Source organism: Leopardus geoffroyi, chromosome B2 (assembly GCF_018350155.1).
Source record: "Leopardus geoffroyi isolate Oge1 chromosome B2, O.geoffroyi_Oge1_pat1.0, whole genome shotgun sequence".
Taxonomy (NCBI): Eukaryota; Metazoa; Chordata; class Mammalia; order Carnivora; family Felidae; genus Leopardus; species Leopardus geoffroyi.
In genome coordinates, this window is record NC_059332.1 from 150111724 (window position 1) to 150139618 (window position 27895).

The 27895-nt window shown below is 59.7% G+C and overlaps 1 protein-coding gene across 3 annotated transcripts in view; it reads right to left on the minus strand.

Moving 5' to 3' along the window:
- Positions 1–4718: 4718 nt before the first annotated feature.
- Positions 4719–27895, minus strand: part of UNC93A (unc-93 homolog A) — a 39269-nt gene continuing 16092 nt past the window's right edge. For all 3 annotated transcript variants that reach the window (XM_045500281.1, XM_045500279.1, XM_045500280.1), the window contains 7 exons: positions 26595–26776; positions 25361–25590; positions 23740–23865; positions 19376–19587; positions 17450–17585; positions 16319–16450; positions 4719–5506 (listed from right to left, as the gene is read on the minus strand). In XM_045500281.1, the coding sequence (XP_045356237.1) occupies positions 5241–5506; positions 16319–16450; positions 17450–17585; positions 19376–19587; positions 23740–23865; positions 25361–25590; positions 26595–26776 (1284 nt within the window). In that variant the 3' untranslated portion in view covers positions 4719–5240. The remainder of the gene's footprint in view (positions 5507–16318; positions 16451–17449; positions 17586–19375; positions 19588–23739; positions 23866–25360; positions 25591–26594; positions 26777–27895) is intronic.

Genomic DNA, 27895 nt, shown 5'->3' on the forward strand with positions numbered 1-27895 from the left:
GGAAGAATTCCAGAAAGCAAAATGGACAGGGCTGGTGACTGACGGGGGGTGACAGGTGGGGTGACGGCAGTGTCGGGGAGGAGCCTGCGGCCGGTGACTCTGCGTGGGAGGCGGACCAGAGCACCAGGGTGGTCCCTGGCAGGGGCCGGACCTCGGGATGCCCGCCTGCCTGCGGGTGGCCGAGGAGGAGGGGGAGCCTCCGAGGGGCTCCAGGCCACCTGGGCGGGGGTGCAGGGCCACTGGAGGCTGGTGGGGGGGGGGGGAGAGAAAGGGGTGCCGTTCACAGTGAGGGAGCGGCCGAGGCTGGAGGTACCAATGGCCAAGGTGTGTGTGCTCCTGGGGCCTCAGTGCGCCACGGTGTGGAGTTTCCCTAGGCCGGTTGGCTAAATGTGGGTGAAACCATTATTATCTTTGTGTTGTTTTATGGCATCCCAGGGGCAACGGACTCCTGCGACGTCAGATGACGCGAACCACGGCAATAACAGTATCTAATGAATATTTGCAATGAGCGAATAAATGATGAGTGAATATTTAGTTCCAGAAATTCTTTAGAAGTTGTCTCCAACTTTAAAAAACGCACTTCACATGCCATGAGCTAATTAAGTGGGCACGAAGCGTCAAGGACCCAGAAATAATCTGCTTTAGAAGCAGTGCTTGGTTACGGGGCGCCTGGGGGCTCGGCCGGTTGAGCGTCTGGCTTTTGATCTCAGCTCAGTTCATGATCTTAGGGTCCTGGGATGGAACCCCCCATCGGGCTCTGCGCTGGGTGTGGAGCCTGCTTGGGATTCTCTCTCTCTCGCTGCCCCTTCCCCACACACTCTCTCTCTCTCTAAAATAATATTAAATAAATAAACAAAAATAAAAGCAATGCTCAGTTAGACTCATGTATCAACCACAGAGCCAAACCACAGGGGAGATTTTATTTATTTAATTTTGTCTGTTTGTTTATTTATTTTTGGGAGAGAGAGAGAGAGAGACAGAGCACGAGCAGGGGAGGGGCAGAGAGAGGGGGAGACACAGAATCGGAAGCAGGCTCCGGGCTCCGAGCTGTCAGCACAGAGACGGACGCGGGGCTCGAACCCAGGTACTGCGAGATCATGACCTGAGCCGAGGTCGGTGGCTTAGCCTACTGAGCCCCCCAAGCGCCCCGTCACAGGGGGAGCCTTTAAAACTGCTGGTACCCGGGCTCCACCCCAGACTGCCCGAAGTCAGGCCCCTGCGCTGGGGCCCGGGCACCTGAGAAGGACTTAGTGCCTTTGGGTCAGAGGTCAGGAAAGACCAAGCCGGATGCCCACGAGTCAGGAGGTCGCGAAATGAGGTCATGCCCGTGGAAGGCTTGCGGGGGGGTCAAGCGCTCGGGGCGCTGGTAGCGCTGATCCTGAGGCTGGGGGCCTGCCCTGCCACTCACGGGACACCCGTGCTGCATGGTACTCTCCCACTGCGCTGGGTTCCGGGGGTGCCTGGTGGGGGTCTGGAGGCCAGCAGACTCGGGAGAGTGAGGCGCCTGCCTCGTCATCTCACCAGAGCACGCGTGCACGGAGACCCCTGGTGTAGCTGGGGTGAGGCGATTGGGACGCACTCCGTGACGAGGCCCACATCGCATATATTTTATGCCGACGTTGGAGAGAGAAGGCCAGGCCTCGTGGGTCTGTGAGCTGGAGAGGAAGTGATTCAGCAAGGCAGCGGTGAGCGCCCAGGGACGCAGGGCTTGGGGACATTAGCACACTGTGGGCCAGGGGCGGGGGGGCGGGGGACAAACGGTCACGTGGTCGGGAAGGGGGCGCAGGGGCTTCTGGGAGGACTCGAGTTGGGGCCAGTGGCCAGAAGTGGGCCTGGAAAGAGGCCCCGGAGGAAGGAGACTCTCTGGGTTTGATTTCGACGTGAGGCCGGAAGTGGTGACGTCCCTTGGTACTTCCTCTCTGACTCGGTCACTTGCTGACCAGTGAAATGGCTTGTGTGCGGTGACTCCCTGAATAACCCAGGTTGGAGTGGACCCCGATCCAGCCCCCGTCGGGGGTAGGGTAGGATCTCCGAAGGCCCTGGGCCCTGGCTCTGGAGGAGAAGGCTCTAGGCTCCCGCAGCAGAAAGTGACCCAGCCGTCCCCGAAGCCCGCGCCCTGGGCGTGCTGGCTCCCCGAGCCACCTGGGCACAGGACCCCCTTTGGACTGCAGGCCCTCTGCTCTGTCAAGGGTCGCGGCGATCAAACCGCCATAAAACACACGCGGAGGTCCGTCAGACCGCATCTGCGGTGCCTGCCCCCGGTCTCCACTGGGGGACCCGCATGAACACCCCTTTACATTTTAGGACCTGGAAAATGATTCTCTGTGAAAACACTGACACGGCCCCTTTTATCAAGTAGCGATGATTATATAATGTTTTTTTTTTTTTTTTTTTTTTTTTTTAATTGCCTTGGCTGCCAGGACGCTTGGGCTCATTTTTGTAAATTGCAGGAACTCCCTACCGGCTGCAAGCCTAGATCTTTTAAGACATTTACTTTCTCTTTATTAGGTGCCTTTAAGTTTCCTATTTCTACCTTTGCCATTTTATTTTAGATTTATCTCTGGTTTCAGGAAGGCTTTTAATCATACATTGTGACATATATACATTCATACGTTCCGCAGTTGTTGAACCTCACCCCCTACAGTTACTCTGGGCAAGTAATAAAAGGAGGTATTTGTTGCTGAGCCCTGGGAGTCGGGCCAAGCGGTTTATGGTTGTTGGATCAGATCAGCTGAGGTTTGTAATAACGCCACGGAGTCTAGGGTCGCACGGGCAGGGCTGTCTTTTAACCTCAGTCCGGGGAAGAGGCGGGGACACCCCGTTGTACGCGGAGTTGCGCAACAACACCTTGTCCGGATTCCGGGAAGCGGGGAGATCGTCACCGTACAAGTGGGAGACTGAGAGCGAGACTCAGTCACTTCCCTTCTGCTACAATCCAGGCTTCCCGCTGGCACAGGCGAGGCAAGAAGTGCTCGTCTGACCGAGGCCACTGGCCACCCATCCTTCACCCGCCGGCCAGGCCCCGCAGCTGGGCACAGGGGCACGCTCACCAACTCTTCTCATCAGACAGTTCGGAGCGGGGAGAGAGAAGAGAAGGCGGTGATGGTGTAGGAGGCGATGTTCGGGGAGACCCGATGTCCAGCCAGGCGGCTCGTTTGGCGGATGGGAGAGTGCCGCTTGCCCAGAGCCTCCGGGAGCACCGGCCGGCCGCCCCGGACCACAGCCCGTGTCCGCGGCAGCGCTGACCTGTGGGCCTCTGTCACTGCATCAACAAAGGCAAACGAGGTCAGGACCCGTGGGACCCCTCAGCCTCTTTCAAGGCCAGTGAGACCCCTGCTGTGGGGGTGCTGGGGGACACCGTGCCCTCAGCCCTTACTGAGAGAGCCTTTGCTCCCCGCGTTGGGACCAGGCTGGCCTTGGGGCCCCAAGTTCCAGAGCAGGCCCCTCAGCCCACGCTCCCCTCATCTTCGAGTGCCCAATGGATCAGGAAGGGGCTGGCACCCCGAGCGACAGAGCAGAGCATCCAGCCTTTGCCGTTTAAGCCAGACACTCGACAGCAAGCTGCCCAATGTCACCAATCACCGAGGGCGCCTCCCCGGCCTTCCAAAATAATAATGAAAAAAATAAATAAAATAAAACGAGGCAAAATAAGATAAAGTAACATACAATATCAGGCCTGCCTGCGTCCCCCCTGTGTCTGGGCTCTGCCGTGGGGTGCCAGGTTGGACAGGTGCCTCTCCAGGTCTCTCCAGGGCTTTGCACAAACTTCTGGTTCTGCTCTCAGCCTGGGGTGGGGGAGTGCTTTCCTGTCGACCTTTGGCCCAGGGCACGCTTCTCAGCGCCATCTATGTCTCAGCAGACGCCCGGTGGGGTCAGGACGATGTGGCCCGTTTTTTTCCAGGATCACCATCCAGGGCGCCTCTGGAAGGTAGGAGGGATTCCTAAGCGAGTTGGGGTGTCTCCCTCTCAGAGGCTCTGAGCCGAGAGAGAAACCGAAGATCAGTTCCACACCGGCCTGTCTTACCTGATTTGCATCCAGGAACGCCACACGGTTTATTTACGGAAGCCTCAGCCTCCAAGGTGGAGGGGACCGTGCCTCTCATGAGCTGGGTGCGTTGGTGTGGAGGGGCCGGGAGATTCTCAAGGTCGCAGAGGCGTGCGAGCAAAGGTCTGGAACAAGATGTCCTGGAGAGGAGCCTGGCGGTCTCCTTGGGACAGGACCCAACTCGCCTCATTGAGATGGGGAGCCATGGAAGGGTTTTCAACAGAGGTTTGACCTGATGGGGCTTTGCTGAAGGTCAAAGAGTGCCGGGCTGTAACAGAGGCTGGGGCCTGGGTGGGGGTGCCTGTTCATGGGGAAGCGGGAGGGGCTTCACGGGAAGTGGAGGGAGAAGCCTGGGCAAAGAGCAGGTGCCTTGGGGTGAAGGGGGCAAGGGTGACAAACCCCAGGACACCGTCGGAGGGGCCAGAGGGCTCTGAGAGCCGTGGAAAAGGGAGAGGCTCAGCAGGGGGCAGAGGCCAGCGTTAGCAGCTTGTTAAAGACGACGAGGGTGGGAATAGAGGGAATAGACCGTTGGTGGATGCGGGTTCTGATCGGAAGGTGGGTGTGTAACAGTTGTCTTACACATTCTCGTCTACGGCAGGCTCACTCACTTACTTGGTGACTGGTGTGTGTGTGCTCTACTGAGTATTTAGAATAAAAGTGTTTGCACAGAAGATAAGTCCATGATGTAGTTGCGTTTATTTAGAAACTCATCGTCTATAAGCTTCAAGAGATGTGAACTCTTGCCTGGCTTTGTCGCTCACTGACTCCGGGAGGGAGTCGGCGGGCTTGCCTGGACAGCAGTTTACCCATTTGTAGAACGACGGTGTTGGACTCCCTACGTCCACATCCTTCCAATTCTCACGAACGACCACAACAGCGAGTACGACAGAAGCAAGTACAGATACTTGTTGTATCTAAGCAAGTTCCCGTCGGCTGATGATACACCCGACTTTCTTCCTTTGTGAGCTGAATGGATCCCTTCACGTTCCCTCTCGATCTCTGCGAGCGACAGGGTGGATGGAACGCTTATTAGAATAGAAAAAAAAAAATCACCCAAAACCATGTGACGGTGTGATGTCTTCAGGACGGCTCAGTGTCGCCGCCGTAGTTGAGAAGAATCGGTTACAAAGTCTGAGGCACTTCAGATGGAGATCTCCTGGGGACGCGGGGCTCCCGGGCCTGGTGCGCGTCCCTTTCACATGGCTGTCTCCGTTTCCTCCCCCTCTGCTGGCTTTGCCTGCTCCGCAGCGGCTGGCCTGGCCGCCTTCTTGGCCTCCAGATACTCCACGGTCCCGTAGGCCAGCATGGCCAGACTCAGGACCCCCAGCAGGATGTAGAGTTTGACGTTGACACACAAAAACGTGCTGTATCCAAAGGCGATGACGAAGCCTAGCGATTCCCACAGGCGGTAGTTGGCAAAGGCCGCCTCCTTGTTCTTCTCAAACAGAACGCCGTAAAGAGCTGCGGGGGAGACACGGGCATGAACACGTTGCTTCAAAACCTCAAACGATTGCTTTCAACTATTGCTGAAAACGGTGGCTTTCCTACTGCCCAATTTTCTCAACAAAATCAGGAATTTTCGCTTCGTACCAAAACCGGAATTATTTCACGGTGGGGACTTTGCCAAGTCAGGCGACACATCGTTGGCAGTGAGGAAGCATCGTACGTAAAGGAAACAGAATTCACGCGACGTTAGCACTGGTGGGAACTCGGGCCAAGCCGTCACTCGGTGGGTGACTACGTGGGAAAGGAAAAGGTGAGCTTGGAGGCCTGACCTGTGTGCCACACGAGGCACGACCACTCCCTGGGGTCCCAAGCAAAGACGAACGCAAGCAATCCTAACCCCAGGACCTCAGAATGCGACTGTGTGTGGAGACAGAGCCTTAAAAGAGGTAATGGAGGTAGATGAGTTCGTTAGGGAGGCCCCTCCCACCCGTCCCACATAACTAGTGTCCTTATAAGAAGAGGGAGTCAGGACACAGACGTACACAAAGGGACGATCGTGTGTGGACACGGGGAGGAGACAGCCGTCCGCGGGCCAAGAAGAGGGGCCTCCGCAGAGCCAGCCTGTCCACACCCGGACCTGTAGGACTGTGGGAAACAGCCTCGAGTGTTGCCAAACCCCCACCCACCGTAGTCTGTTGGCGGCCCGAGCAGCCTGCTGCAACCTGATACATGCTTCTGGGTGGAAGTAAACGATTTTTGTTTCCAGTTTGCAGGGGTGCTAAGACGTGTGGTGCTCCTGGCTGAGGACTGGAAGCATCCCCACCTCCGTGACTTGAGGGAGCTGGCAGACGTGCGGGGAGGCTGACAGCGTTCGGCAGGGACGGTGGACCCCCAGGGGTCGTCCCGAGCATCCCGGCTGATGCCCAGTGCCCGCCTGTCCCGCTCTGTCCTCCTGAGCTGCCCCGGCCACCACACCCTCCCCTCTGGCCGGTGGACTTGTCTCTTCGCCAAGGACACCTCTCCTTGGGCACGTTCCACAGAGGCCACACTCCGCTCCTGTCTCCTCGGGCACTTGACCCCATCACTGGAGCCCTTCTCCTGCACCTTCAGCCTGTGCTCTCCCCTCCTTCCCTTCAGCTTAGAAACAAAGCCGGGTCTCTCCCAAAGATCACACAAGCTGGATTCGGGTCCCCTTCACCCCTCCTGCCTCCGTCTACACCGCTGTCCGTCCACACCAACTACATGGCAGTCACAGCACTGAGGTCTGCAAACATGAACAAGGTGCGATGTCTGCTCTCAGGAAGCCCTCGGCCCATTCACTGGACTTGGGCTTGGGTTCCCTCTCCTTGTGGCCCATGTGTCCCGTCTGGACGGTTCCCTGCCTCGTCTCTCGTCAGCTCCAGACCTGTTTCCTCCTCTCTTGTCTTACCTGCTCCGTGTTACCCCACACTGCCGCTAGGGCCATCTTTCTACGGTGTAAACGTGTCATATCCCTCCCACACCGGTGCCTTCAGTGGCCCCGCCTGGCTTTGGGGTAGAACAAATATCTCATCAGGGGGGCAGATGCCGCTGTCACCTGGCCTTGTCCCAGCCCAGCACCACCTGTCGCTGTGGAGCGTGCCCCCCACTCCGGCCCCACTGCCAGGCTTCTATGCCTCGTGCCCTTGCACGTGGCCGGCCAGCGGCGGCACGCCTCTGATTTTTTCGGTCAAGTTCCCCACGAGGCCATCCCGCCCAGCGTCCCATCCTCATCACAGTAATTCCAGCGCTCTCAAAGCGTCAGCAAAAGTGCTCGCGGAATGGCCAAGTGGACCCGTGGATGGACGGCGACTTCATGAAGCGAGTAGGGAACCAACAGGTAAAACACCGAGCCCGCGTCCCATGGGGTTGCTGCGCCATGTCAGAGACCCAATGCGCTCGCTCAGAGGATAAATAGTAACACAAGGAAACGGGGGCGGGGGGTGATTCCAGGACAAGAGCTGCCTCTTCCTCTTCGTTCCTTCTGGTTATTGCCCAGAAGTCCCCCACCCCGGGTGGGAGTGGAGGTAACACAGGACGTGTAACCAGAGTAGAGAGCTTGAGACAATAAGTAGACCGAGGTGTCAAGTGTAGTCCTGTAGCTCGGGCAGGATGAACGGACTGCCCTCTGCCCCCAGCCTCAGTGCGACCAGACGTGATCTGCGCCTGTTATTCCTGGGGACAGCGGGAGTCTGGGAAGTCGTAGGGACTTTCCTGGGACCATCCTTCCCTTCCTGCACGGTGGGCAGCTGTGCACGGTGGGAGAGAGAGCACACACGGAACTCCCACACACCTCCCTCCCCCAGCTCCCCTCCTTCCCTTGCCCTTTGCCCTGTTCCCTCTCCCTACCTTCTGCAGGGGAGGGATGGAGGGAAGAGTGGCCCTCCAGCACCGCGGGGAAGGTTGGGGGCCAGCAGCAAGGTTTCCTGTGGCCCTGCCTGTGAACATCAACACCCAGAAGGTTTTTCTTGGCATCTGGTTGCTCGGCTGTCCACCTACCACGGGAGGGACTCAGGAGGGCAAGGCCACCGGCACGATACAACGTGAGACGCACATTATGAACAACATACGTGTGTTTGGGACAACAGGAGGCTGTTTGGAAGGCTCAGAGGAGGTGCCCTTGTTGTCCGGGTCTGCGAGGCGTCCATGTTAGTACAAGTTCACCCACAAAGAGAGTCTGATAACAAGACCTGGGAGTTAGCAGCTCCTCAGAGTATTTTGAAGATTTCTCGTCTTCCTATGGATGGTCAACAGATTCAGGAAATGTGCCCAACGTCACTCATCCTTAGGCAAATGCAAATCAAAACCGGGATGAGATATCGTCTCACACCTGTCGGAATGACTAAAACCAACAACACAAGAAAGCACAGGTGTTGTGAGGATGTGGAGAGAAAGGGACCTTTGTGCGCTGTTGGTGGGAAAGCAAACTGGTGGGGCCACTATGGACAACAGTGTGAGGTTCCTCAGAAGTTAAAAATAGGACTACCTTGGGGCGCCTGAGTGGCTCAGCAGGTTAAACGTCCGACTCTTGGTTTCGGCTCAGGTTACGATCTCACGGTTCATGATATCAAGCCCCAACGTCGGGCTCTGTGCTGGTAGCACAGAGCCTGCTCGGGATTCTCTCTCCCCCTCTCTCTCTGCCCCTTCCCCGCTCGTGCTTTCTCTCCTCCCTCTCTCAAAAATAAATAAACATTAAAAAAAGATAGAACTACCCTATGATTTAGCAATTGCACTGCTTGGCATTCACTCAAAGGGTATAAAAATACCGATTCAAAGGGACACAAGCACCCCGACGTTTATGGCAGGATCATGCACAAGAGCCAGATGACGGAAGCAGCCCCAATGTCCACTGACTGACAAGTGGATAAAGAAGATGTGGCATGTATACAATGGAATATCAGTCAGTCGTAAAAGGACGAAGTCTTGCCATTTACCACGACACGGATGGAACTAGGGTGTATTACGCTAAGCGAGATAAGTCAGTCACAGGAAGACAAATACCATAGGACTTCGTTCGTAGGTGGAATTTGAGAGACAAAACACACAATCATAGGGAAAAAAGAGAGAGGAAAACCGAGAAACAGACTCTTACCTACAGAGAACACACTGATGGTCACCAGAGGGGAGGTGGGGGTTGGGGGAGTAGGAAGAAAATCCAAGTCTGAGACACCAGGGCTGTGAGTGGCAGGTGTTTCCATGTTCCATGGCCAACAGGTATGGTGGCCCCCTTAGTAGGTACAGTGCCAGAGCAAACACACCCCAATTTCATGAATATTCTAGTGACACGGCCACTCTGACTTTAAGCTAATGCGTTTGTCTGGAGGTTGGCATCTTTAGATTTCAAGATTAAATTTGAGTCTGGCGGGTCCAGGCTGACCGCCTATCAAGGTTCTTCTCATCCTCAGTGACCGATGTGATGAGAAAAGCACTTTATTCTGGAGGCTTCCTCCCCAGAGCCATAACTCCAGCCTAATCATGGGAAACATCCGATAACCCCAAATGAGAGACAGGCTACCAAATGCCTGACCGGTATTCTTCCGAATTGTCAAGGTCATGAACAACAAGGAAACTTTCACAGATCAGACAAAGGAGATGTGGCAACTCAACGTGATAGGTGCCCTGGATGGGACCCTGGGTGGGGGCCTGGGTGGGGGCCCCGGGTGGGGGCCTGGGGCGGGCCACGGGAAGGACCCTGGATGACTCTGGATGGGACCCTGGTTGGGGGCCCTGGGTGTGGCCTCTGGGTGGGACCCTGGAGCACACAAACTAGAGAAAACCAAATAAAGTCTAAAGTTGAGTTGACTCATGTACCAACATTACTTCCTCTTTTTGACAAGTGTTACCACGATTTTGTAAGATGTTAGTGTTAGGGGACACTAAGTCAACGGTATACGGGAACTCTCCAGACCGTCTTTGCAACTTCTCTGTGAGCTCAAATGATTCCAAAATAAAAAGGTTACTTAAAAAGAAAAGGAGCCTTTCTGCCAGCCCCATCCCGCCCCAGGAAGGCGCCGGTGGGTGGGCGCGGGCAGAGGCTGACTCCTGTCCTCGCACGAGGCGTGAACGGGTCCTCGGGCCGTCTTGTTTGCTTGGAAAAGACAGGTTAAGTGAACTGGGCACACGAGAGCTCACGTTTTCTGTGTTCATCAACCCAGAACAGCCCTTTGGGCGGCCAGCAGGGCGAGGGAGTATTTTTAGCCCAGACGTTCTGAATCTCAAATGCAGCACACTGGTGTGTGAGGGTTGCTATAGCAACGGCACCCGTCTTTCCTGAACCGTCAGGGCGAATGAACAGACGGGAACAAGTGGCCCAGATCGAAGGTTCTGCGGGAGCCTTTGGAGCCCCGGGGGATGTCCAGCGTCAGGCTGCACAGCCCCGCTCCCAGAGGGAGGCCGGGTGGGCCAGGCATCCGGCTTATTCTGCGTCAGTGTTTGAATTGGGAAGCGACGGCGAGAACACGCAACTGCGTGCTGCCTCACGGATCGGGAAAGGATGGGCTCGCCTCACGTATTGTCTCAAACGAGAGACACACGTCCAGGGACAAGATGAGAAACCCAACTCGCTCTTTCAAAACACAAGAGAGAGCTGCTCTTGGCGGGGGCCGTGGTGGCCAAAGCTGACCAAATTTGCAGCCTTCATACACACAAAGACCGCGGGGACGCTCCGTGCTGCCCGGCTGTGAGTTCTAGGCCAGCCTGGTGGAGTCAGCCTGCAGGGGACTCGGGGAGTAAACCATCGCTCCCCGCTGAGGCCACCGCGAGCTCAGACTCCAAAAGAAAGTCTTAAATCATGAAAAGAACAATTTTCCCCCGCAACCAGTCTCTCCTTGAAAAAAAAATAAGTTTGTGCCTGTGCAAGAAGATGGAAATAGCTCATTTTAACTCAAGGCGGTCCTTCCGCTCACCCGCGAGACCTCGCCTGACGTGGTCTGCACAAACTGGACGAGGCCCGGCCTCAGTCTCCCGCGTCCGAGGCTGGGAAAGGAGGGCGAGAGCCGCGATTCCCGTGTCTCGGGGGGACAGAAAGCCAAGCATTTTTGCCCCAGTCGCCTGAAACAGCTGGAGGCTTACCGTAAGGAGTGTCACGCGTCATGCGGCCCCTTCCCCGGTCCCTCGCCTGACCTTTAACGTGCAGACACGAAGAAAGTCCCGAGGGCTCAGAGACGCCCGCAAGCTGGCAGTAACACGCCCGCAGTCGCCCACCCCTGCGTGCGGGTTCGCTGGGTGACGTGACCTGTCCCCGGTTTACAACTCGGGACCGCCAAGAACGCTAACGCCAGCGTCTGCGCGTCCTTCCTTCACCGGCGCTATGGGGACAGTAGACAGGCCGTGAAGCCCGAAGCCCTTAAACGCAGCAGGGTCTGCTCTGTCCGAAGACGTTTTCCAGCTGCCCTGTGAGCTGACAAGCACACAGGTCGTAAGGAAGGGGCCACCGCGGGGTCCGGAGGCCGTGAGGGCCGAGGTCGTGGCTGCAGGGGCAGCAGCCGGCCTCCCGCCCGCGAGGAGTCGGGGGATGGGCCTGACCGAATTTCTAGCCCCCTGCTGTTTCCCAGATCAGGGCTGGGTGGTCGCATCTCTAGGGGAAGCGGCTCTCTTCCTGGCCAGTCCTGGGCCCCTGACACCCCCTCCCCATCCCAGGCTGTAGATGGGTCTGTGGGAAACTCGGCTGTCATTTTCACCCACTCCCCAAATCTAAGCCCGCGGTCACGTGGCTTCCACCCCTGCTGCCCACACCCCTGCTTCCCGCACCCCTGCTTCCCGCTCCCGTCCTGGCGGTGCCTCCCAGGCCCCTCGGCTCTGGCTCATCCCATCACCGCCGACAGCTGACACGGGAGCCCCCCCCTGACGCCCCAATCGCCCGGCTCCGGCTGACTCCCACATCAGGCCTCCCTGGGGGCTGGTCCAGCCCCCTGCTCAGATCTCCACGGGGCCTCCCTGGCCACCTGCTGGGCTCCAGCCACTCACTGTGCAGCCAGACCCACCCCCGCTGCCCCTGTCACCTGCAAGGTGACCTTCGCTTCCCTCCCACGGGGGGTCCTCCTGCTCAGCGGGAGTGAGACCCTCCGTGCACAGCCTCCCGCCCGGAAGCCTTACGGCCAACAGCCCAGCACGGCGCGCCCCTGAAGTCAGGGCCAGGCCCTTGGACCCCTGTGCCACGGTGGTCCCTTCCTCTGCTGTCTCTCGCCACCCATCCCTGTGGGGCCTCGCACCCTACGGACACCCATCACCCTCAGCCCGACCTCTGGTGGCCTCTGTCTCAGGCTGCACCCTGTGTGACCTGGCAAGTGCCGTGTCACTGCCTCCTGGCCTGTGTGTGTGGGTGGCCAAGCCTCGGGGACACCGGCTGGCTCTGCACTCGCTCCCGGCCGACTCCAGAGATGGTCTAAAGGAACGGCCAGGGCTCTGGGTGGCAGCTCCAGGCCTGGGCCCCAGTCCTAACTCTGCCCTCGGGGCCCGGCCCTTGCATGTGACCTTGCCTTTCTGCTTTGTTCCCCCCCGGCTCCCCGAGTGTGGGTGACAGTGAGCCTGCCCGTGGGCTCTGTCCCTGAGTGCCTTCCCAGCATCTAGCATGCAGTATAGCTCACTAATGCGGCCTGTCCCAGCTGTCCCTGCTGTCCCTGCTGTCCCCTGCTGTCCCCGCTGTCCCTGCTGTCCCCTGCTGTCCCTGCTGTCCCCCGCTGCCCCCGTGGTCCCCGCTGTCCCCTGTTGTCTCTGCTGTCCCCTGCTGTCCCCCACTGTCCCTGCTGTCCCCATTGTCCCCACTGTCCCCTGCTGTCCTCGCTGTCCCCCACTGTCCCTGCTGTCCCCCACTGTCCCCTGTTGTCTCTGCTGTCCCCTGCTGTCCCCCACACTGTCCCTGCTGTCCCCATTGTCCCCACTGTCCCCTGCTGTCCCTGCTGTCCCCCACTGTCCCCTGCTGTCCCCACTGTCCCCTGCTGTCCTTGCTGTCCCCCACTGTCCCCGCTGTCCCCATTGTCCCTGCTGTCCCCGCTGTCCCTTGCTGTCCCCTGCTGTGCCCACTGTCCCCCACTATCCCTGCTGTCCCTGCTGTCCCCTGCTGTCCCCACTGTCCCCCGCTGTCCCCGCTGTCCCCGTTGTCCCCTGCTGTCCCCACTGTCCCCTGTTGTCGCTGCTGTCCCCCGCTGTCCTCGCTGTCCCCACTGTCCCCATTGTCCCCTGCTGTGCCCACTGTCCCCCACTATCCCTGCTGTCCCCCCATCCCCTGCTGTCCCCCACTGTCCCTGCTGTCCCCCACTGTCCCCTGTTGTCTCTGCTGTCCCCTGCTGTCCCCCACTGTCCCTGCTGTCCCCATTGTCCACACTGTCCCCTCTGTCCCCATTGTCCCTGCTGTTCCCGCTGTCCCTTGCTGTCCCCTGCTGTGCCCACTGTCCCCCACTATCCCTGCTGTCCCCCACTATCCCCTGCTGTCCCCGCTGTCCCCGCTGTCCCCCACTGTCCCCGCTGTCCTCATTGTCCCTGCTGTCCCCGCTGTCCCTTGCTGTCCCCTGCTGTGCCCACTGTCCCCCATTATCCCTGCTGTCCCCCACTATCCCCTGCTGTCCCCGCTGTCCCCCGCTGTCCCCGCTGTCCCCCGCTGTCCCCGCTGTCCCCGTTGTCCCTGTTGTCCCCTGCTGTCCCCACTGTCCCTGGCCAGCTCTCTTTGAGAACTCTGCTAACTCCTCTCCTCGGGGTGACAAGTCCTCCTGTGGATCTTTATTCCGACTTCCTTCCTGTGGTCCCCAAAGGGCGGCTGTCCTCCTCGGAGCCAGGGGGACACCTCTGTGCTCCTGTCCCCCTGTTCCTCGTCCTCATGCCCTCATTCAGCCGCCTTCCCTCTGCTGGCCCTTCCCTCACTCTTCCCCTGACTCGGATCTAGACGCATCCTTGTGAGTGTGGACCTTACACAGAAGCACCTCTCAGGGCTGAGAGCCCCCACCCGCGTCCTCTCTGTGTCTCTGCTCCCCCCCCCCCCGTGTGTCTGCCCTTCCCCCCCATCCTGGGATGCTGTTCCTGAGGCCACAGGCCCTGCCTGCCCGCTGGCCCGGTGGCTCCCGCACGCTGTGCATTCTGTCCGGAAGCTTGGCCTCCTCACCTTCCCTCCCCTCCTGCTCCGTGCAGCCACGGCCGCCTCCTCCGTGCAGCTCTGTGCTGTCTTCCCGAGTTAACATCGCAGACATCCGTCCCTCTGTAACCTGATGGGGCCGGCCTCGTCCTTCCCGGGGTGAGCGCTTTCTGCTGAGCGAAGCTGGACCCTCCCCGGGCGGCCTGGCCCCCGTCAGCCTCCAGCCTCCCCACTCCACCACCCGGCATCCTGGCCCAGCTGTCCCCTCAGCGTGTCCCATCCTCCGTGGCCACCACACCTGTGTCCCCCAGATTCATAGGTTGACCCCTAACCCCGAGGTGACGGTGTCAGGAGGTGGGGCCTCTGGGGGGCGATTCGGTCACGAGGCGACTCCTCGTGAGCTGGACCTGTGTCCTTATGAGGGGTCTCCAGAGAGCCCCCCTGTCTCTTCCGCCACATGAGGACACAGCTCTCTGAACCAGGAAGCGGCCTCTGCTGTCTTGGTCTCAGACTGGCAGGCACAAGACTGTGAGGGGTGGACGTCTGCTGCTGATGAGCCCCCCCACTCTGCTCTGTGGCATCCCTCCCGAGCTGCTCCGGCCTCCCCCTGCCTCCCGAGCTCCCCTGGCCTCCCCTGGCCTCCCCCTGCCTCCCTCTGTCTCCATAGCTCCCCTGGCCTCCCCCACCCCCGTGGCCTCCCCCGGCCTCCCCCTGCCTCCCAAGCTCCCCTGGCCTCCCCCACCCCTGTGCCCCCCCCCGCCCCCGGCCTCCCCTTGCCTCCCAAGCTCCCTGGCCTCCCTCTGCCTCCCAAGCTCCCCTGGCCTCCCCTGGCCTCCCCCTGCCTCCCGAGCTCCCCTGGCCTCCCCCACCCCCGTGGCCTCCCCCTGCCTCCCCCTGCCTCCCGAGCTCCCCTGGCCTCCCCTGGCCTCCCCCTGCCTCCCAAGCTCCCCTGGCCTCCCCCACCCCCGTGGCCTCCCCCTGCCTCCCCCTGCCTCCCGAGTTCCCCTGGCCTCCCCTGGCCTCCCCCTGCCTCCCCCTGCCTCCCGAGCTCCCCTGGCCTCCCCCACCCCTGTGGCCTCCCCCTGCCTCCCCCTGCCTCCCGAGCTCCCCTGGCCTCCCCTGGCCTCCCCTGGCCTCCCCCTGCCTCCCAAGCTCCCCTGGCCTCCCCCACCCCCGTGGCCTCCCCCTGCCTCCCCCTGCCTCCCGAGCTCCCCTGGCCTCCCCTGGCCTCCCCCTGCCTCCTGAGCTCTCCTGGCCTCCCCCACCCCCGTGGCCTCCCCCTGCCTCCCCCTGCCTCCCGAGCTCCCCTGGCCTCCCCCACCCCTGTGGCCTCCCCCTGCCTCCCCCTGCCTCCCGAGCTCCCCTGGCCTCCCCTGGCCTCCCCTGGCCTCCCCCTGCCTCCCAAGCTCCCCTGGCCTCCCCCACCCCCGTGGCCCCCCCCCCTGGCCTCCCCCTGCCTCCCAAGCTCCCCTGGCCTCCCCCACCCCCGTGGCCTCCCCCTGCCTCCCCCTGCCTCCCGAGCTCCCCTGGCCTCCCCCTGCCTCCCGAGCTCCCCTGGCCTCCCCCACCCCTGTGGCCTCCCCCTGCCTCCCCCTGCCTCCCGAGCTCCCCTGGCCTCCCCTGGCCTCCCCTGGCCTCCCCTTGCCTCCCAAGCTCCCCTGGCCTCCCCCACCCCCGTGCCCCCCCCCCCGGCCTCCCCCTGCCTCCCAAGCTCCCCACCCCGCTGACACCACAGCTCTATCTGGGGACAATCAGCCGGGGCCTGGCTCAGGCGTGACCTCCAGACGCAGCCCCCACTGATCGCCTCCCCACCCCCGACTCTGTTCTCCCAGAAAGCCGAACCCTCAGTCCCAGTGTCCTTGCTTGGATGCTGTCACGGTAACCTGCCAGCTCGTCCACCACGGGTGTCACACAGCCATCTCCCCATCTGGACCGAGGCCGCCTTGAAGGCCTCTCCAGCCTCCTGGGCCCGGCACCGGGCACGCTCCTCAAGCAGAAAGCCGGGGAGGGACCACCATTCTTAGAAGGGAAGGGAGCTGTGCCCTTGGGTGATTCTCGTCTTTTGCACCTCGGGTCTGAACCGACGCTCAGAGAAAGTCCCTCAAGTCCACGGAAAGAACGTGGAGCGGGCCTCCCACTACCCCCCCGCCGGGCACGTCATCTCCCCAGGTGGCCCCGGCCACGGGGTCCTCTGCCACCGCCTGCCCCCCACGGCCGGGCCAGGCGGGAGACGCGGGGGCGCTCACCGTTGTTCTGCGTCTGCCAGACGGCGTCGGACACGCCCCAGAGGCCAGAAAACACGAAGAACACGGCCAGCTGGTGGGGGTGAGGCTCCCACAGCAGGAGGGCGATTATGCAGCACAGGTGGGTCACCGCACCTGTGGACGCAGAGGGGAAACCGCCGGAAGTGAGGGCTCCGAGTGGTTCCGGAGTCTCCGTTGGCCGCACCGTGTAAACGTTTCCTGGGAATGCCCCAAACCCACGTCCTCGCGTGGATTCTGACACCGGCCGGGCCGGCTGGCCCGCGTGTGTGCCCTCCAGAGTCCAACTGCCACGTGCCCAGCAGGGTGACCCAGTCTGCTCACCGCAGGCCTCCCCTGCATCAGGCACCGTGTGGGGGGTGTGCTCTGCGCCTGGCAGGGGGAGGCCTCTGTGCCCCGGCCGAGGAGACCCCGAGGTGAGGAAGGAGTCACTCCCTGAGTGGTGGCGGCCTGGGGACGGCACCGCCCTCCCGAGCGGGCAGGGGTGAGAACGGAGGGGCGGCCGGAGCTCCCAGGCTCACTCCTCCTGGCTTTACCCCAGCGGGCCCTGAGTTCTGGGCCACGGTCTGTGCACACGCCCTGCGGCGTCTGTCTCGACGAGGCGGTGAGAGATGCCTCGTGTTGGTCCAGAAACTGCTGTTGCATTGAAGACGGGTGCATCCGCCCTGGCTGTGTGGCCTGGGGTGAGCCACCACACTTCTCTGTTCCTGCGTTTCCTCATCTGCAGAGTGGGCAGTGCCCCCCCACCCCCCACGGGGCGATTGCCAGGATGACCTGGGAACCTATGCGGGTTACTCCCACCAGGAGCTGACAAACATTTACTGTTTCCCCTTCTCGCTGTGTCCCCACTGCCCCAGATGCTTCAGACCCTAACTGGGTGGCCAGGTGACCGTTGATGCCCTTAGTTCTCGTTATTCGCGCCGACTGCTGTGTGTTTCCTCTTTCCTCCCTTCCCAAGAGGGACAGAGGCGGATGCGTCTTTGTGCACCGCGTGAGGACGGGTCGCCTCCTTCAGGGAGCCGCCCTGTGGTGCCCCTGCACCATCGCTGAGCGGAATGCGCCCTTCACTCCACCGGCCACCATTCCCGCCCGCGTCTGGGAAGCGTGTCCACATACCTAGCGCGTAGAGGGTGGCTCTGCCCGTCTTCTGGGAGAGCCTTCCGTACAACACAGAGCACAGCGAGTTGGTGGCCGAGAAGCAGATCATCACGTAACCAACAAACCGGATCCCCAGGGCGCAGGTGACGTAGGACTGCAGGACGAAGCACAGGGGACGTGAGCGGGCGGCTCTCGGGGGTTACAGCGTGACGGCCGCCAGGCGGGACCGGCCTGGAGCCTCGTGCTCGAGCCGGGTAGGAAGTAACAAGGACACACATCTGGACGGGGCTCCCCCCACGCAGCCTTTGCCTCACGTTGTGTGTTCTCACGGACCACGGAGGCGCTACTTTGGGCCCCTCCTTGTGGATTCGGTCGTTTCCTCCTCTGCACGACAGTTGGAGGAAGGCGTGGGGAGCCGTGAACGGGCAGAGCCCCCGGCATTCTTGGGGCGGCGAAGCCACCCTAGTGTCTTACCCACGTGTCCTTGCGTGTCTGCCCCAACCCACGGCGTCCAGCGCCAGGACGGCCCCCGACGGGGCGGTGACGGGATGTCACTGTTGGCTCTGGCGCAGGATGTGGATGATGGGGAGGCTGCGTGGGGAGGGGGCAGGGGGACTTGGGAGCCTGAACTGCCTGTGGTTTTGCGGTGAACCTGCGACAGCCCTGGAGACAAACACCTGATAGAGAAGAAGTGAGGAGAACGGAGCGCATCTCAGCGGAGGCGAGAAGTGCTCCCGCACGAGGCCGTGAGGTCCCGGCGGCCGCACCCCTGGCCCCGGTGCTGCCACCACCGACGCCCTCACGCCCACACCCACCACTCCGGTCCCCGCGCACAGCCGGGACAGACACACAGACACAGGCTGCTGCTTCGGACGGCAGAGGCGGAGGAGGAAGGCCGGAGGTCAGCGGCAAGGCCCGTGGGAGGGGCCCTGACCAAAGGCCAAGGGACGGCTCCGTCATCTGTGTGGACTCTCTGGACCCCACCGCCCTCCGTCAGGGCCGTCCCGGGAGCAGGGTGCCAGAGAGGACCCGGGACGCACAAACCCCGCCCGGAACATACGCAGCCTAAAAGATACAGCGGTTTACCTGGAATTCGGATTTAACCTGGGAGGGGGCTTGTGGCGGGCACGAATTCGGAGAAAATTCCGGATTCCGGACAAGGAAGGGCAATCCTCGGGGAGCAGCCTTGGGACTGGCTCCCCAGCCCCTCGGCGCCCCAGCTCCCACCCAGCCCTTTCTGGAAGAGAGGGTCTCCAATGTCCACCGCCCCTGTTTGAGGCAGCCTTTCCGTGGCCCCGGAGGCTCCTCCGGACCCGACACCACGTGGGCAGGGAGCTAGAGAGACAGCAGCTTGGTGAGCGTGCCACGAGGGAGCGAGCTGGATGGTGGCCGAGCCTTCCCGCTGGGCCCGCCCCAGGGCACGGGCCTCCCTCTGCTGCCCTGCCCCACGGAGGCCTGCCCTGCACACAGAAGGGGGCGGGCAGTGCGTGGGTCAGGCCTCTAGGGCAGGACAGGGTGACAGGCCCGAGAGCCACATCCATCTCCGGATTGAGACGCATCATTTGAAAACTGGCCCGAGGGGGACTTCCAGGTGTTATTCGTGGATGTTATGTCTTTCCCTACTTTTGACTCTAAACTACGGGCAGTGTCGGCTGCAGGCGAGCATCCCGCAGGTGTTCTGTGCGATGGCTCGCGCATGACCGGGGCCCCCTTCCCCCCCGAAGACACATCTCGAGGGACGCATGGTCCCTGGAGGTAAGGCCCAGCCCCGGGGAGGCGGGAGTGACCTAGACCATGAGCACAGCTCTCCTCAGGCCGCGAAGGACCTGGCGTCCCCCTCCCTCAGGAGCCCCGGCCCCCGCCCGGCCCCGGGGCAGGTGGCCCTGACACCCACGGGCGCAGGTGAGGCCGCACAGGTGGCCCGCGTGCCTCGCTGTCTCGTACCCGGGTGTAGTCGCCCGCGAGGAAGGCCTGCTCGAACCCGCTGTACATGGGCAGCAGCACCAGGAGACGCAGGCGCTTGTCTCCAAGGAGCCTGAAGGTCGACAGCAGGGTGGACCAGAAAGGCGGCCCCTCGTCTCCTTCGCGTTTCCTCTGCGCGTCTTTGATGGGTTCCAGAAACACGGCCACGAGCAGGACGGCCAGGACGCCGCTCCCTGGAGGGAAGACAGAGGGCGTGAGGCCGAGGTCCAGGACCTGCCTGCTACTCACCCCCCACCTGCCCCCTCCTCTCCTTTGGGGCATCCATTCGGGGCCAGCAACACAAACTCCCCGGCGCCCTTCCCGAGCGACCACTCCCCTGTCCTGACCCTCACGGAATTCCCACTGACGGCCAGTCTCCCTTCTCGGGATGACGAGTCTCGGCGGTTCTCGTTTGCTGAGTTTCGTGTCTATTCCAGCATCTTTACCTGGAAGCCCTGGGGGGCGAGCTAGGTGCATGAGTGTGGCGCCTCCTGAATGCGATGGGATAGCGCGTGTTTGTAGACAGTAAGGTGGCAGTAAGGTGCGCTAAGGAGGCAGATCCCCCAAGGGGACCGGCCGAAGGGAAGGACAGAGCAGAGCTGCACACCTGCGGGCTTTGGGTGCGGGAGGGCGCTGAGGGGCGCCGTTGCAGGTGGGGTGCTGTGCCCGGGGCCGCAGAAGCCCAGGACCCGGGCGGAGGGACGGCAGGGGGGGTGCCCCCTTCGCGGTGGGTGCGAGTGCGCTAACTGTGCAAGCGGGTTTTGTTCAAGACAACTCTTCATCCCCCCCCCGCCGTGGGAGACACCATGCGCCTTCGTGATTCCCCAGTGGTGACCGGACCTCCGTCTGCACCACGAACCCCCCTCGATACCCGGATCGAGGGCTACAGCTCACTGACTCAGTGTTCACACGGACGCCTCTTTCCTTCCCGGTGGTGTGGGGTCCGCGTATACCCGGTTTTCTCCTCCCTGGCTCAGCGCTAAACACGGTGCTCTGCGAGCCACAGAGGGACTCGGGAGCCGGGAGGCTTTTTCCCTTTCTCTGAGGGGCCGCCAGGGATCTCTAGCCCGATGGCTGGGGCCCGGCAGCCTTGAAGGGGACTCGAGTTATTTTTTAATCTGCACTTGGTCTCCGCGTCCGCCTGCACGGTGCGCTGGCCCGGTGCTGGGGGAGCGCCCGGCTCACGACCCGCCCCCTTCCACGCTGTCGGCAGAGATGCCGGACCCGTCCCCACACGCCCCGCACACCCCGGAGGCGCCGATCTACTTCTGAGCCTGATTTCTGTCATTCAGCCACTTTCCCCTGGGCTGAAGACAATCCTCTCTCCCCAGGTCGGGGCAACTCCGCATTTTGACGACACTTTCCAACACACGGCGCACGGACGTCTGCTGAACTGCCGTCCGAGGTCGTGGGCGGTCACCACCTGTCCCCTGGAGACCCGGTGAGTGCCACCAGTCAGAGCCACGTGCAGGGGGCCTCTGGGCATCTCAGCTGCGAAGCGGTTTCCAGAGCGGTCCATGCACAGGCAAGACGGGTGTGTAACCATGCGGAGGAGGCGTGCCGTCAGCTCCCCGCTGACTGGGGCCACGGCCTCCCCCGTGGGCAGGCGCGTGAAGCCATCGGGACACATGACTCCCAGGATAAGAGCCGCGAGGCAGCCCTGCGGCTGGGTCGTGGTACGGAAGCCACGGGTTTACTAGGAAAAATCACACACGGTCCAGGGCCGCCCGTGACCCAGAACCTTCTCAAGGGGCGTGAACGTGCGTGTGTCGCACGTCTAGCATACTGGAGGGAATGGCTTCGAAAGGAACTTCCTCGTGAGGACAGAGCTCAGGGATGGCGGGAAAACACTCTGGGGAGGCGGAGTTCTTTCCTTTAGTCCGTTCTTCTCCATTTCGGTTTGCTTTGTGTGTGCGTGTGTGTTTCTACGGTAACGCGGCCTTGCTCACAGGAAGGAGACCCATGAAACCCTGTGTGAGGCCAGGGTACGAATAATCAGAGACAATTTCTTCATGGGACACACGCACAGTGCCCATTTGACACGACCGTCTGGCCTGCCACTCCCTCGGGCCCCTGGATGCCGTGGGCATGAGTTCTGGGTAACGTCGGGCCTGGGGCAGCAGCCAGAGACCCGTGGGAGGGGACTGAGGGCCGCGCGCTGAGCAGGGGAACCTCACACGGGGGCTGAGGAGGCAAAAACGCATTTTCCGAGGCCTGTGCTGCTCCTTGGGACCAGGGCAATGCAGGCCGCGGGCCAGCTGCTGCTCCTGGCTGCTTTTGTAAGTAAAGTCTTATTAGAAAACAGCCTCGGGGCGCCTGGGTGGCTCAGTCGGTTAAGCGTCCGACTTCGGCTCAGGTCGTGATCTCCCTGTTCATGGCTTCGAGCCCCGCGTCAGGCTCTGTGCTGACGGCTCGGAGCCTGGAGCCTGCTTCGGATTCTGTGTCTCCCTCTCTCTCTGCCCCTCCCCTGCTCACTCTCTGTCTCTCTCTCAAGAAATGAATAAACATTAAAAGAAAAGAAAAGAAAAGAAAAGAAAAGAAAAGAAAACAGCCTCACTCTTCATTTACATGTTACCTGTGGCCTCTCTTCCCACCAAAAACATCACTGAATAGTTGCAGCGGAAACCACTCGGTCCTCAAGCCTAGAATATTTAGTGTCCAGCCGGTGAGGGAAAAATCTGGAGCACTGCTGTTTCGCAGACGGGGGGACAAACACGCAGTTCTGGGTCCGCAGAAGCTTTAGTTTTTGTGGTTAAACGCTCGCTGCCCTTTACTCTTCATTCTTCCTGCGGATTGGGGCGGGGGTGGGGGGGTCTCACAAGGGCCGGCTTCTCTGCCCACGAGTTTTCTGTATTTCCAAAGGATGCTAATGCTGGAGTCTGTCCAGGAAAGGAGTCTACACCTGTCCAGACCGTCTAGCACAGCATCGAGGCTTTTCACGGTGGGTCATGGCTCGTCCCACAACTGTCTCCGGCTCCTCTGTCCCCTCCAGGGCCTCGTCCGCCACGGCCACACCAGCGCCTCTGTGCTTCTTTGCACAGTAAAGTGCAAAGTAGCGCTCTCCCCTCTCCCTCTCTGCCCGGTAAGCCTCTCCTCGTCCTTCGACACCCGCTCGGTACCACCGCCTCGTCAAAGTTGCCCTGGACCCCAATCCCCCGAGAAGACGTGACCACGTGTCAGCTGGAAACCTCGTTCAAAACACGTGCATCGAATTTCTGTTAGCCGAATACACATCTTCTCCTGCATTGGGCTCTGAGCTTATCGAAGGTCCTGAGTTACTAGTTTCAGGACCGGAGAAAGTCCACGTCATGGCGTGGCTCTCGCTGGTGCCCGCTCCGCTTTGCCAACACAAAGTGGCTGTTTTACAAGTTCTCACTCAGTGACCTCTGATCTGGAGGTGACTTTTCTGGCAGCTGATGGTCTCAGCATAGGGACGGATCCTGACGGCACACGCAGCCTTGGTAACCTTTGATCCCATTAGGATCCTGGACTCAGTCCCACCAAATTCAACATATTTCAGACCCGTGATCTTTAAGAAGGACAAAGAATAGATTTAAATTCTCTTCAAATGGTAAAAACAAACAAACCGACCCAGCCAACACAAAAAACACTACTCTAAAAATACCCCCTTTAATTATAAATCTAGTGACTCTAACAGGGAAGTCATTTAGAAAATGATTCACATAAATATTTTGCATTAACATGAGCTTCTAAGGATAAGAACCAGTAGAAGAATGAACTCCCTTTGGGCAGCCATCTTTCCATGAACTTCCAATGTGTGCGTCCTTCAGCTGCATTGTGACCAGTAGCTGAGAACCCTGGGGTCTTCCTGATTGGAGAATGGTCGCTGCAGGAAGGACCCCGGCCCCACACCAGCAGGAGCCATTCAAATATATTCCTCAGAAAAAGATGACAACTTACAGGGTTTTGGACTTCCGGGGTCACTTGGACATAGTTGACACACAAGTAGCCAATCCATCAATACCGTGGTATATATACCCTGGTCCTATCCAATATGGTAGCCATCGGCCCCACGTGGCCATCAAGCATTTGCAATGTGGCTGTTGTGACTTAGGAACAGTATTTTCAATTTAGGTTGTAAAAATATAAATAAGCACATGGGGCTGACGGCTACAGAACTTTGCAGAAGAAAAATGACTCTGTCATCACAGGAAACTCTATTAGACAGCCCTGGTCTCCTGCACTTGATTTCCTACGAAGAACGCATCGGTGCAAAGCTGAGCACACTTTACAGGAATACTTGTACGTTGGGAAGATGCTCTTTGTCAACCCAGGGAAGAGTTAGGTTTGCTTCCCCTGGCACTCGGCCCGCCGTGAGCCCATACCCGTGTAGATGCCCAGCAGGGTGTAGATCAGCGTCTGCGAGGGTCGCTGGGTGCTGTTGGTGGACGCTGTGGCCATCAGACAGTCACTGGCCCCACAAGACAGGAGCTGCTCCTCTGGGATGGCCTCTGTGCAGTCGGAAGCAAAAAGATGACAGGAGAACGTGGAAAATTGATAGGACAAGGGGCATGAGGATTCAAGTGTGCATCCAACAGGGGCCTGGACACCCCAGGGCCAAGAGTCACGATGGGTCAAAGCCACGAGACACGGGTCTGTTGGACCAAGTGCCTCCAAATACACTTCCCCCGGGCACGTGTCTGTATACATGATTTTAAGACACGCTACACAACAGCTACTTGTATTACTTTCCGGACATAATGAAAACATTCAACATTTCCGAACTAATCAAGAAGAAATAAGGTGCTTTAGGCTAGGTGTCAGGACCACTGCGTTCTCTTTCACACTCATCTGTAGTGGTCCCATGACCTTGGGCAGGTCGCTTTGGCCCTCTCCTGAATGCTGGTTTCCCAATCTGCTAAAAGAATAAAATGGGCACCACCAGTGGCTCCCAGACCGTGTCAGAGTCTCTGGAGGAGGCGGACGTCAAGGAAGAAAGGACATCTGTCATGATACAGATGTCATCACATGGAGCGCCACGAGTCCCCCTTGGCTGGTGCGCTCGCCGGGCCCTTGGAATGCCTCGCTCCTCGGGGTCTGGGTCCCGGGGCCGCTTGGAGAATTAAGCTCTCTTGCCCGAATGGCTTTAAACCTGTCCACTCCATTTCCCACCAGTCATGCTGTAGAGACCGAACCTTAGTCCCAGTTTCTGTTGGATTATTGTTGACCTTGACAGCAATAATGAGTAAAAACGGGTGTCTATGACCTGCTGGTTTCCCTTCTCCGTGCACTTAGCAAGTGATGGCATCACATGAGGAACAGGGGAAGGGGGATTTGGGAGTCCCCCAAAGGCAGGACTTCATAGGGGATGGCAGGATGCAGGTCCAGGGCAAAGAGACAGAAATAATCCAGATAGCAGTCAGGAGTCAGGACCTCTGCCCACCCCCATCGATAAAGGTTTCCGGTAAGAATTGAAGAGATTTATTTCCCTCTGTCCTTGGTTTAAATCTTCAGATGTCAGAGGGTGCAGGCATAAAACAGACCCACACTTTACGTCCAGATGAAAACATGGGCTAAGACATCAGCCGTCAAATGTTCAAATCGGTTACGGGACAACAGGTCGCTTGTGGAGCATTTAAGACACCGGATAGTGGATCAATTCAGTGGGACAATAAATCAGTCGAGCCTGTTCTTAGTCTAAAAGGATAGTGATGACTCCAGGAACCCAAGGTCCACTGGCAGTGGCCCTCTGTTCTCCCAGGACACTGCTCTGGGGGGCTCCCCTTGCCCACGGAGGGCAGGGTCAGAATGGCCAGGGCACTTGTGGACAAGACGGACCCGCCCAGACTCCTCCAGGGAACAGCTGGGGACCAGGGAAGGCTGGGCACAGGCAGTTGAAGACCACGTCTTCAGGTGATTCACCTGCTCCAGTTGTGGAATAAAGACACGTGTAAATGGGATGGGGGGCCCTCTCGGGGGTCCTCACGGAGCCCCGTTTCCTTTTACCTTGACTGGGTGTCTGGCCAAACACCAGAGATGAGATCAGGTTGCCCCACACCCCGGACGACTGGAAGATGAGAAAGAAGGTGCCGAAATACTGGTTCACCACGTCTCTGCCAACTTTCCCCGCCTTCTCTGCTTGTGTGTTTCCCATGATGGTGAGGTACGTGCCCTGAGCAGACCACAGCGGAGCTGCTCCCAGACCCAGCAGTATGGAGGTCGGAACCAAGGTGAACCTGGAAAATAAAACACAGACAGACAGTACGTTCCCCCCTCCAATCTTCCCTACCTTTGAGGAGAAGGAAACTCCATGCCTAGCCCGTCGTAAGCCTTGCCATGTTTATGGATTGGTTAGACTGACGGCTTCACCACAAGACCCAGATAAAGGACCCAACTCGGTGCCTTTTCTGGTTCTGGTTAGTTTGCAAGAGACAAATTCATTGCCAGTGAGTTTTCTCTGTGTTTGCAAGCAACCAACAATGAGCTGGGATTACAAATAAGGCTAGGTGGTTTTTGAGTATTTTTAACAGCTTTAGTTTAAAGCGATTTATTTATTTTTTGAAACGTTGATCGATCGATTGAGTGATTGGTTTACCTTCTTCATTGAGGACTCTGTGTGAAAACTCCATGGCAATAAGAAAAAGAAGAACGTGAAATCACCGTAATCATTATGTCCTAGGTGACAACAGGTGTCCCTCCAAGGGATGTTTGATAGGTGTGTTCCCGGGAATAAGATTGTGGGGCCGGTGCCCTTGGAGCTTGGTCCCAGAGGACGCCTCTCCATCAGGGAGGAGGTAAGTCTCAGGCTGGACCCCTGCACACTGACATGTCCACTCTCTGCGATGGGGTGAGGCCACGGTGTTGGGTCCTCGGGTCACCTTCTGCTAAGTCTCCTGAAATTCACCCTCAACGTGTTCGTCAAGGTCTAGCTCTCATCATTGGGGCCACAAAAGTGCCCCTGGTGCAGACAGGGAAACTCAAGGCCCGTGAAAGACGTGAGGGAAGGTCAGGGCTGGGAAGCAGGGGAGGAGATGGGTCCAGCAGAAAGGGACGGAGACATCTTGGCTGGAAAAAGGGGAAGAAAGCCTGTCCTGTCCCAACAGCAGACAGGAATTTCCGGAAACGGCGCTCATTTTAAAGTGAAAGCAGAGGGGAGCCCTCAAGCGGGCTCCAGCTCAGTGCTCCTGAGCAGGAACCTGCGTCCTGAGCCAGACCCGGGCGCGAGCCGTGTGGGCTGTACCAGCTGGCGTAGAAGTTGCCCAGGGAGAAGGCCACGTAGCAGCACATGGAGATGACGATGGTCCACTTGCAGCCGAACCTCTTAATCAGGAGCGGTGGGAGGAACATGGAGGACAGGAGCATCCCGCCGTACAGCGTGCTGAGCGCCGTCACCCCCAGCCCTTCCTCGCCATACAGGCTGCTCTGTGGGGACAAACCCAGCCCTGGTCAGAGGGGCCAGTAGCCAAGGGGACAGAGCTCTGGGTCACCACTAGGTCCCTGAGGCCACGAGCAACAGGCTACTCTGAGGAGGTGCCCCCTCCCAGCTGACAGGTGCTCCCCTCCAGCTGACGGGTGCTCCCCTCCAGCTGACAGATGCTCCCCTCCAGCTGACAGGTGCTCCCCTCCAGCTGACAGGTGCTCCCCTCCAGCTGACGGGTGCTCCCTCACAGCTGACAGATGCTCCCCTCCCAGCTGACAGATGCTCCCTTCCTGCTGGTAGGTGCTCCCCTCCCAGCTGACAGGTGCTCCCCTCCAGCTGACAGGTGCTCCCCTCCCAGATGACAGGTGCTCCCCTCCAGCTGACAGGTGCTCCCTTCCCAGCTGACAGGTGCTCCCCTTCCAGCTGACAGGTGCTCCCTTCCCAGCTGACAGGTGCTCCCCTTCCAGTTGACAGGTGCTCCCCTCCAGCTGACAGGTGCTCCCCTCCAGCTGACAGGTTCTCCCCTCCCAGATGATAGGTGCTCCCCTCCTGCTGACAGATGCTCCGCTCCCAGTTGATAGGTGCTCCCCTCCAGCTGACAGGTGCTTCCCTTCCAGTTGACAGGAGCTCCCCTCCAACTGACAGGTTCTCCCCTCCCAGATGATAGGTGCTCCCCCCCAGCTGACAGGTGCTCCCCCCCAGCTGACAGGTGAGGCCTGGGAGGAAGCACAGTCCGAACCATGAGTCAGCTGCTGCTAGATCCTGGGGAGAGGGAAAGCCTGAGGCCCGGTGCTGGGGTCGCTTGGGGCAGATGGCCACACACCTTCTGTGAGTCCGTTTTTATCTCTAGGAGAGCTTTGTATTTCTCCCCTTTAAGCTGAGGAAACAGAGTTACTGTCCTCATGGAAGAGATAAAGAAGGGGACACTGCTCGCAGACTGACACGCACAGTGGGGTGCCCAGATGATCTGGAAGCTGGTATTCTAATGCCTGGTTTATGAACATCCCTTCCTGCCTGGTCGCCCCTGCCAGACGTGTTGTGGCGAGGGACTCTGTACCACGCGGCCAGGTACTGCTCTCTGACATTCCGTCACTGCCGATCTGCCCACCGGAACCCCAAAC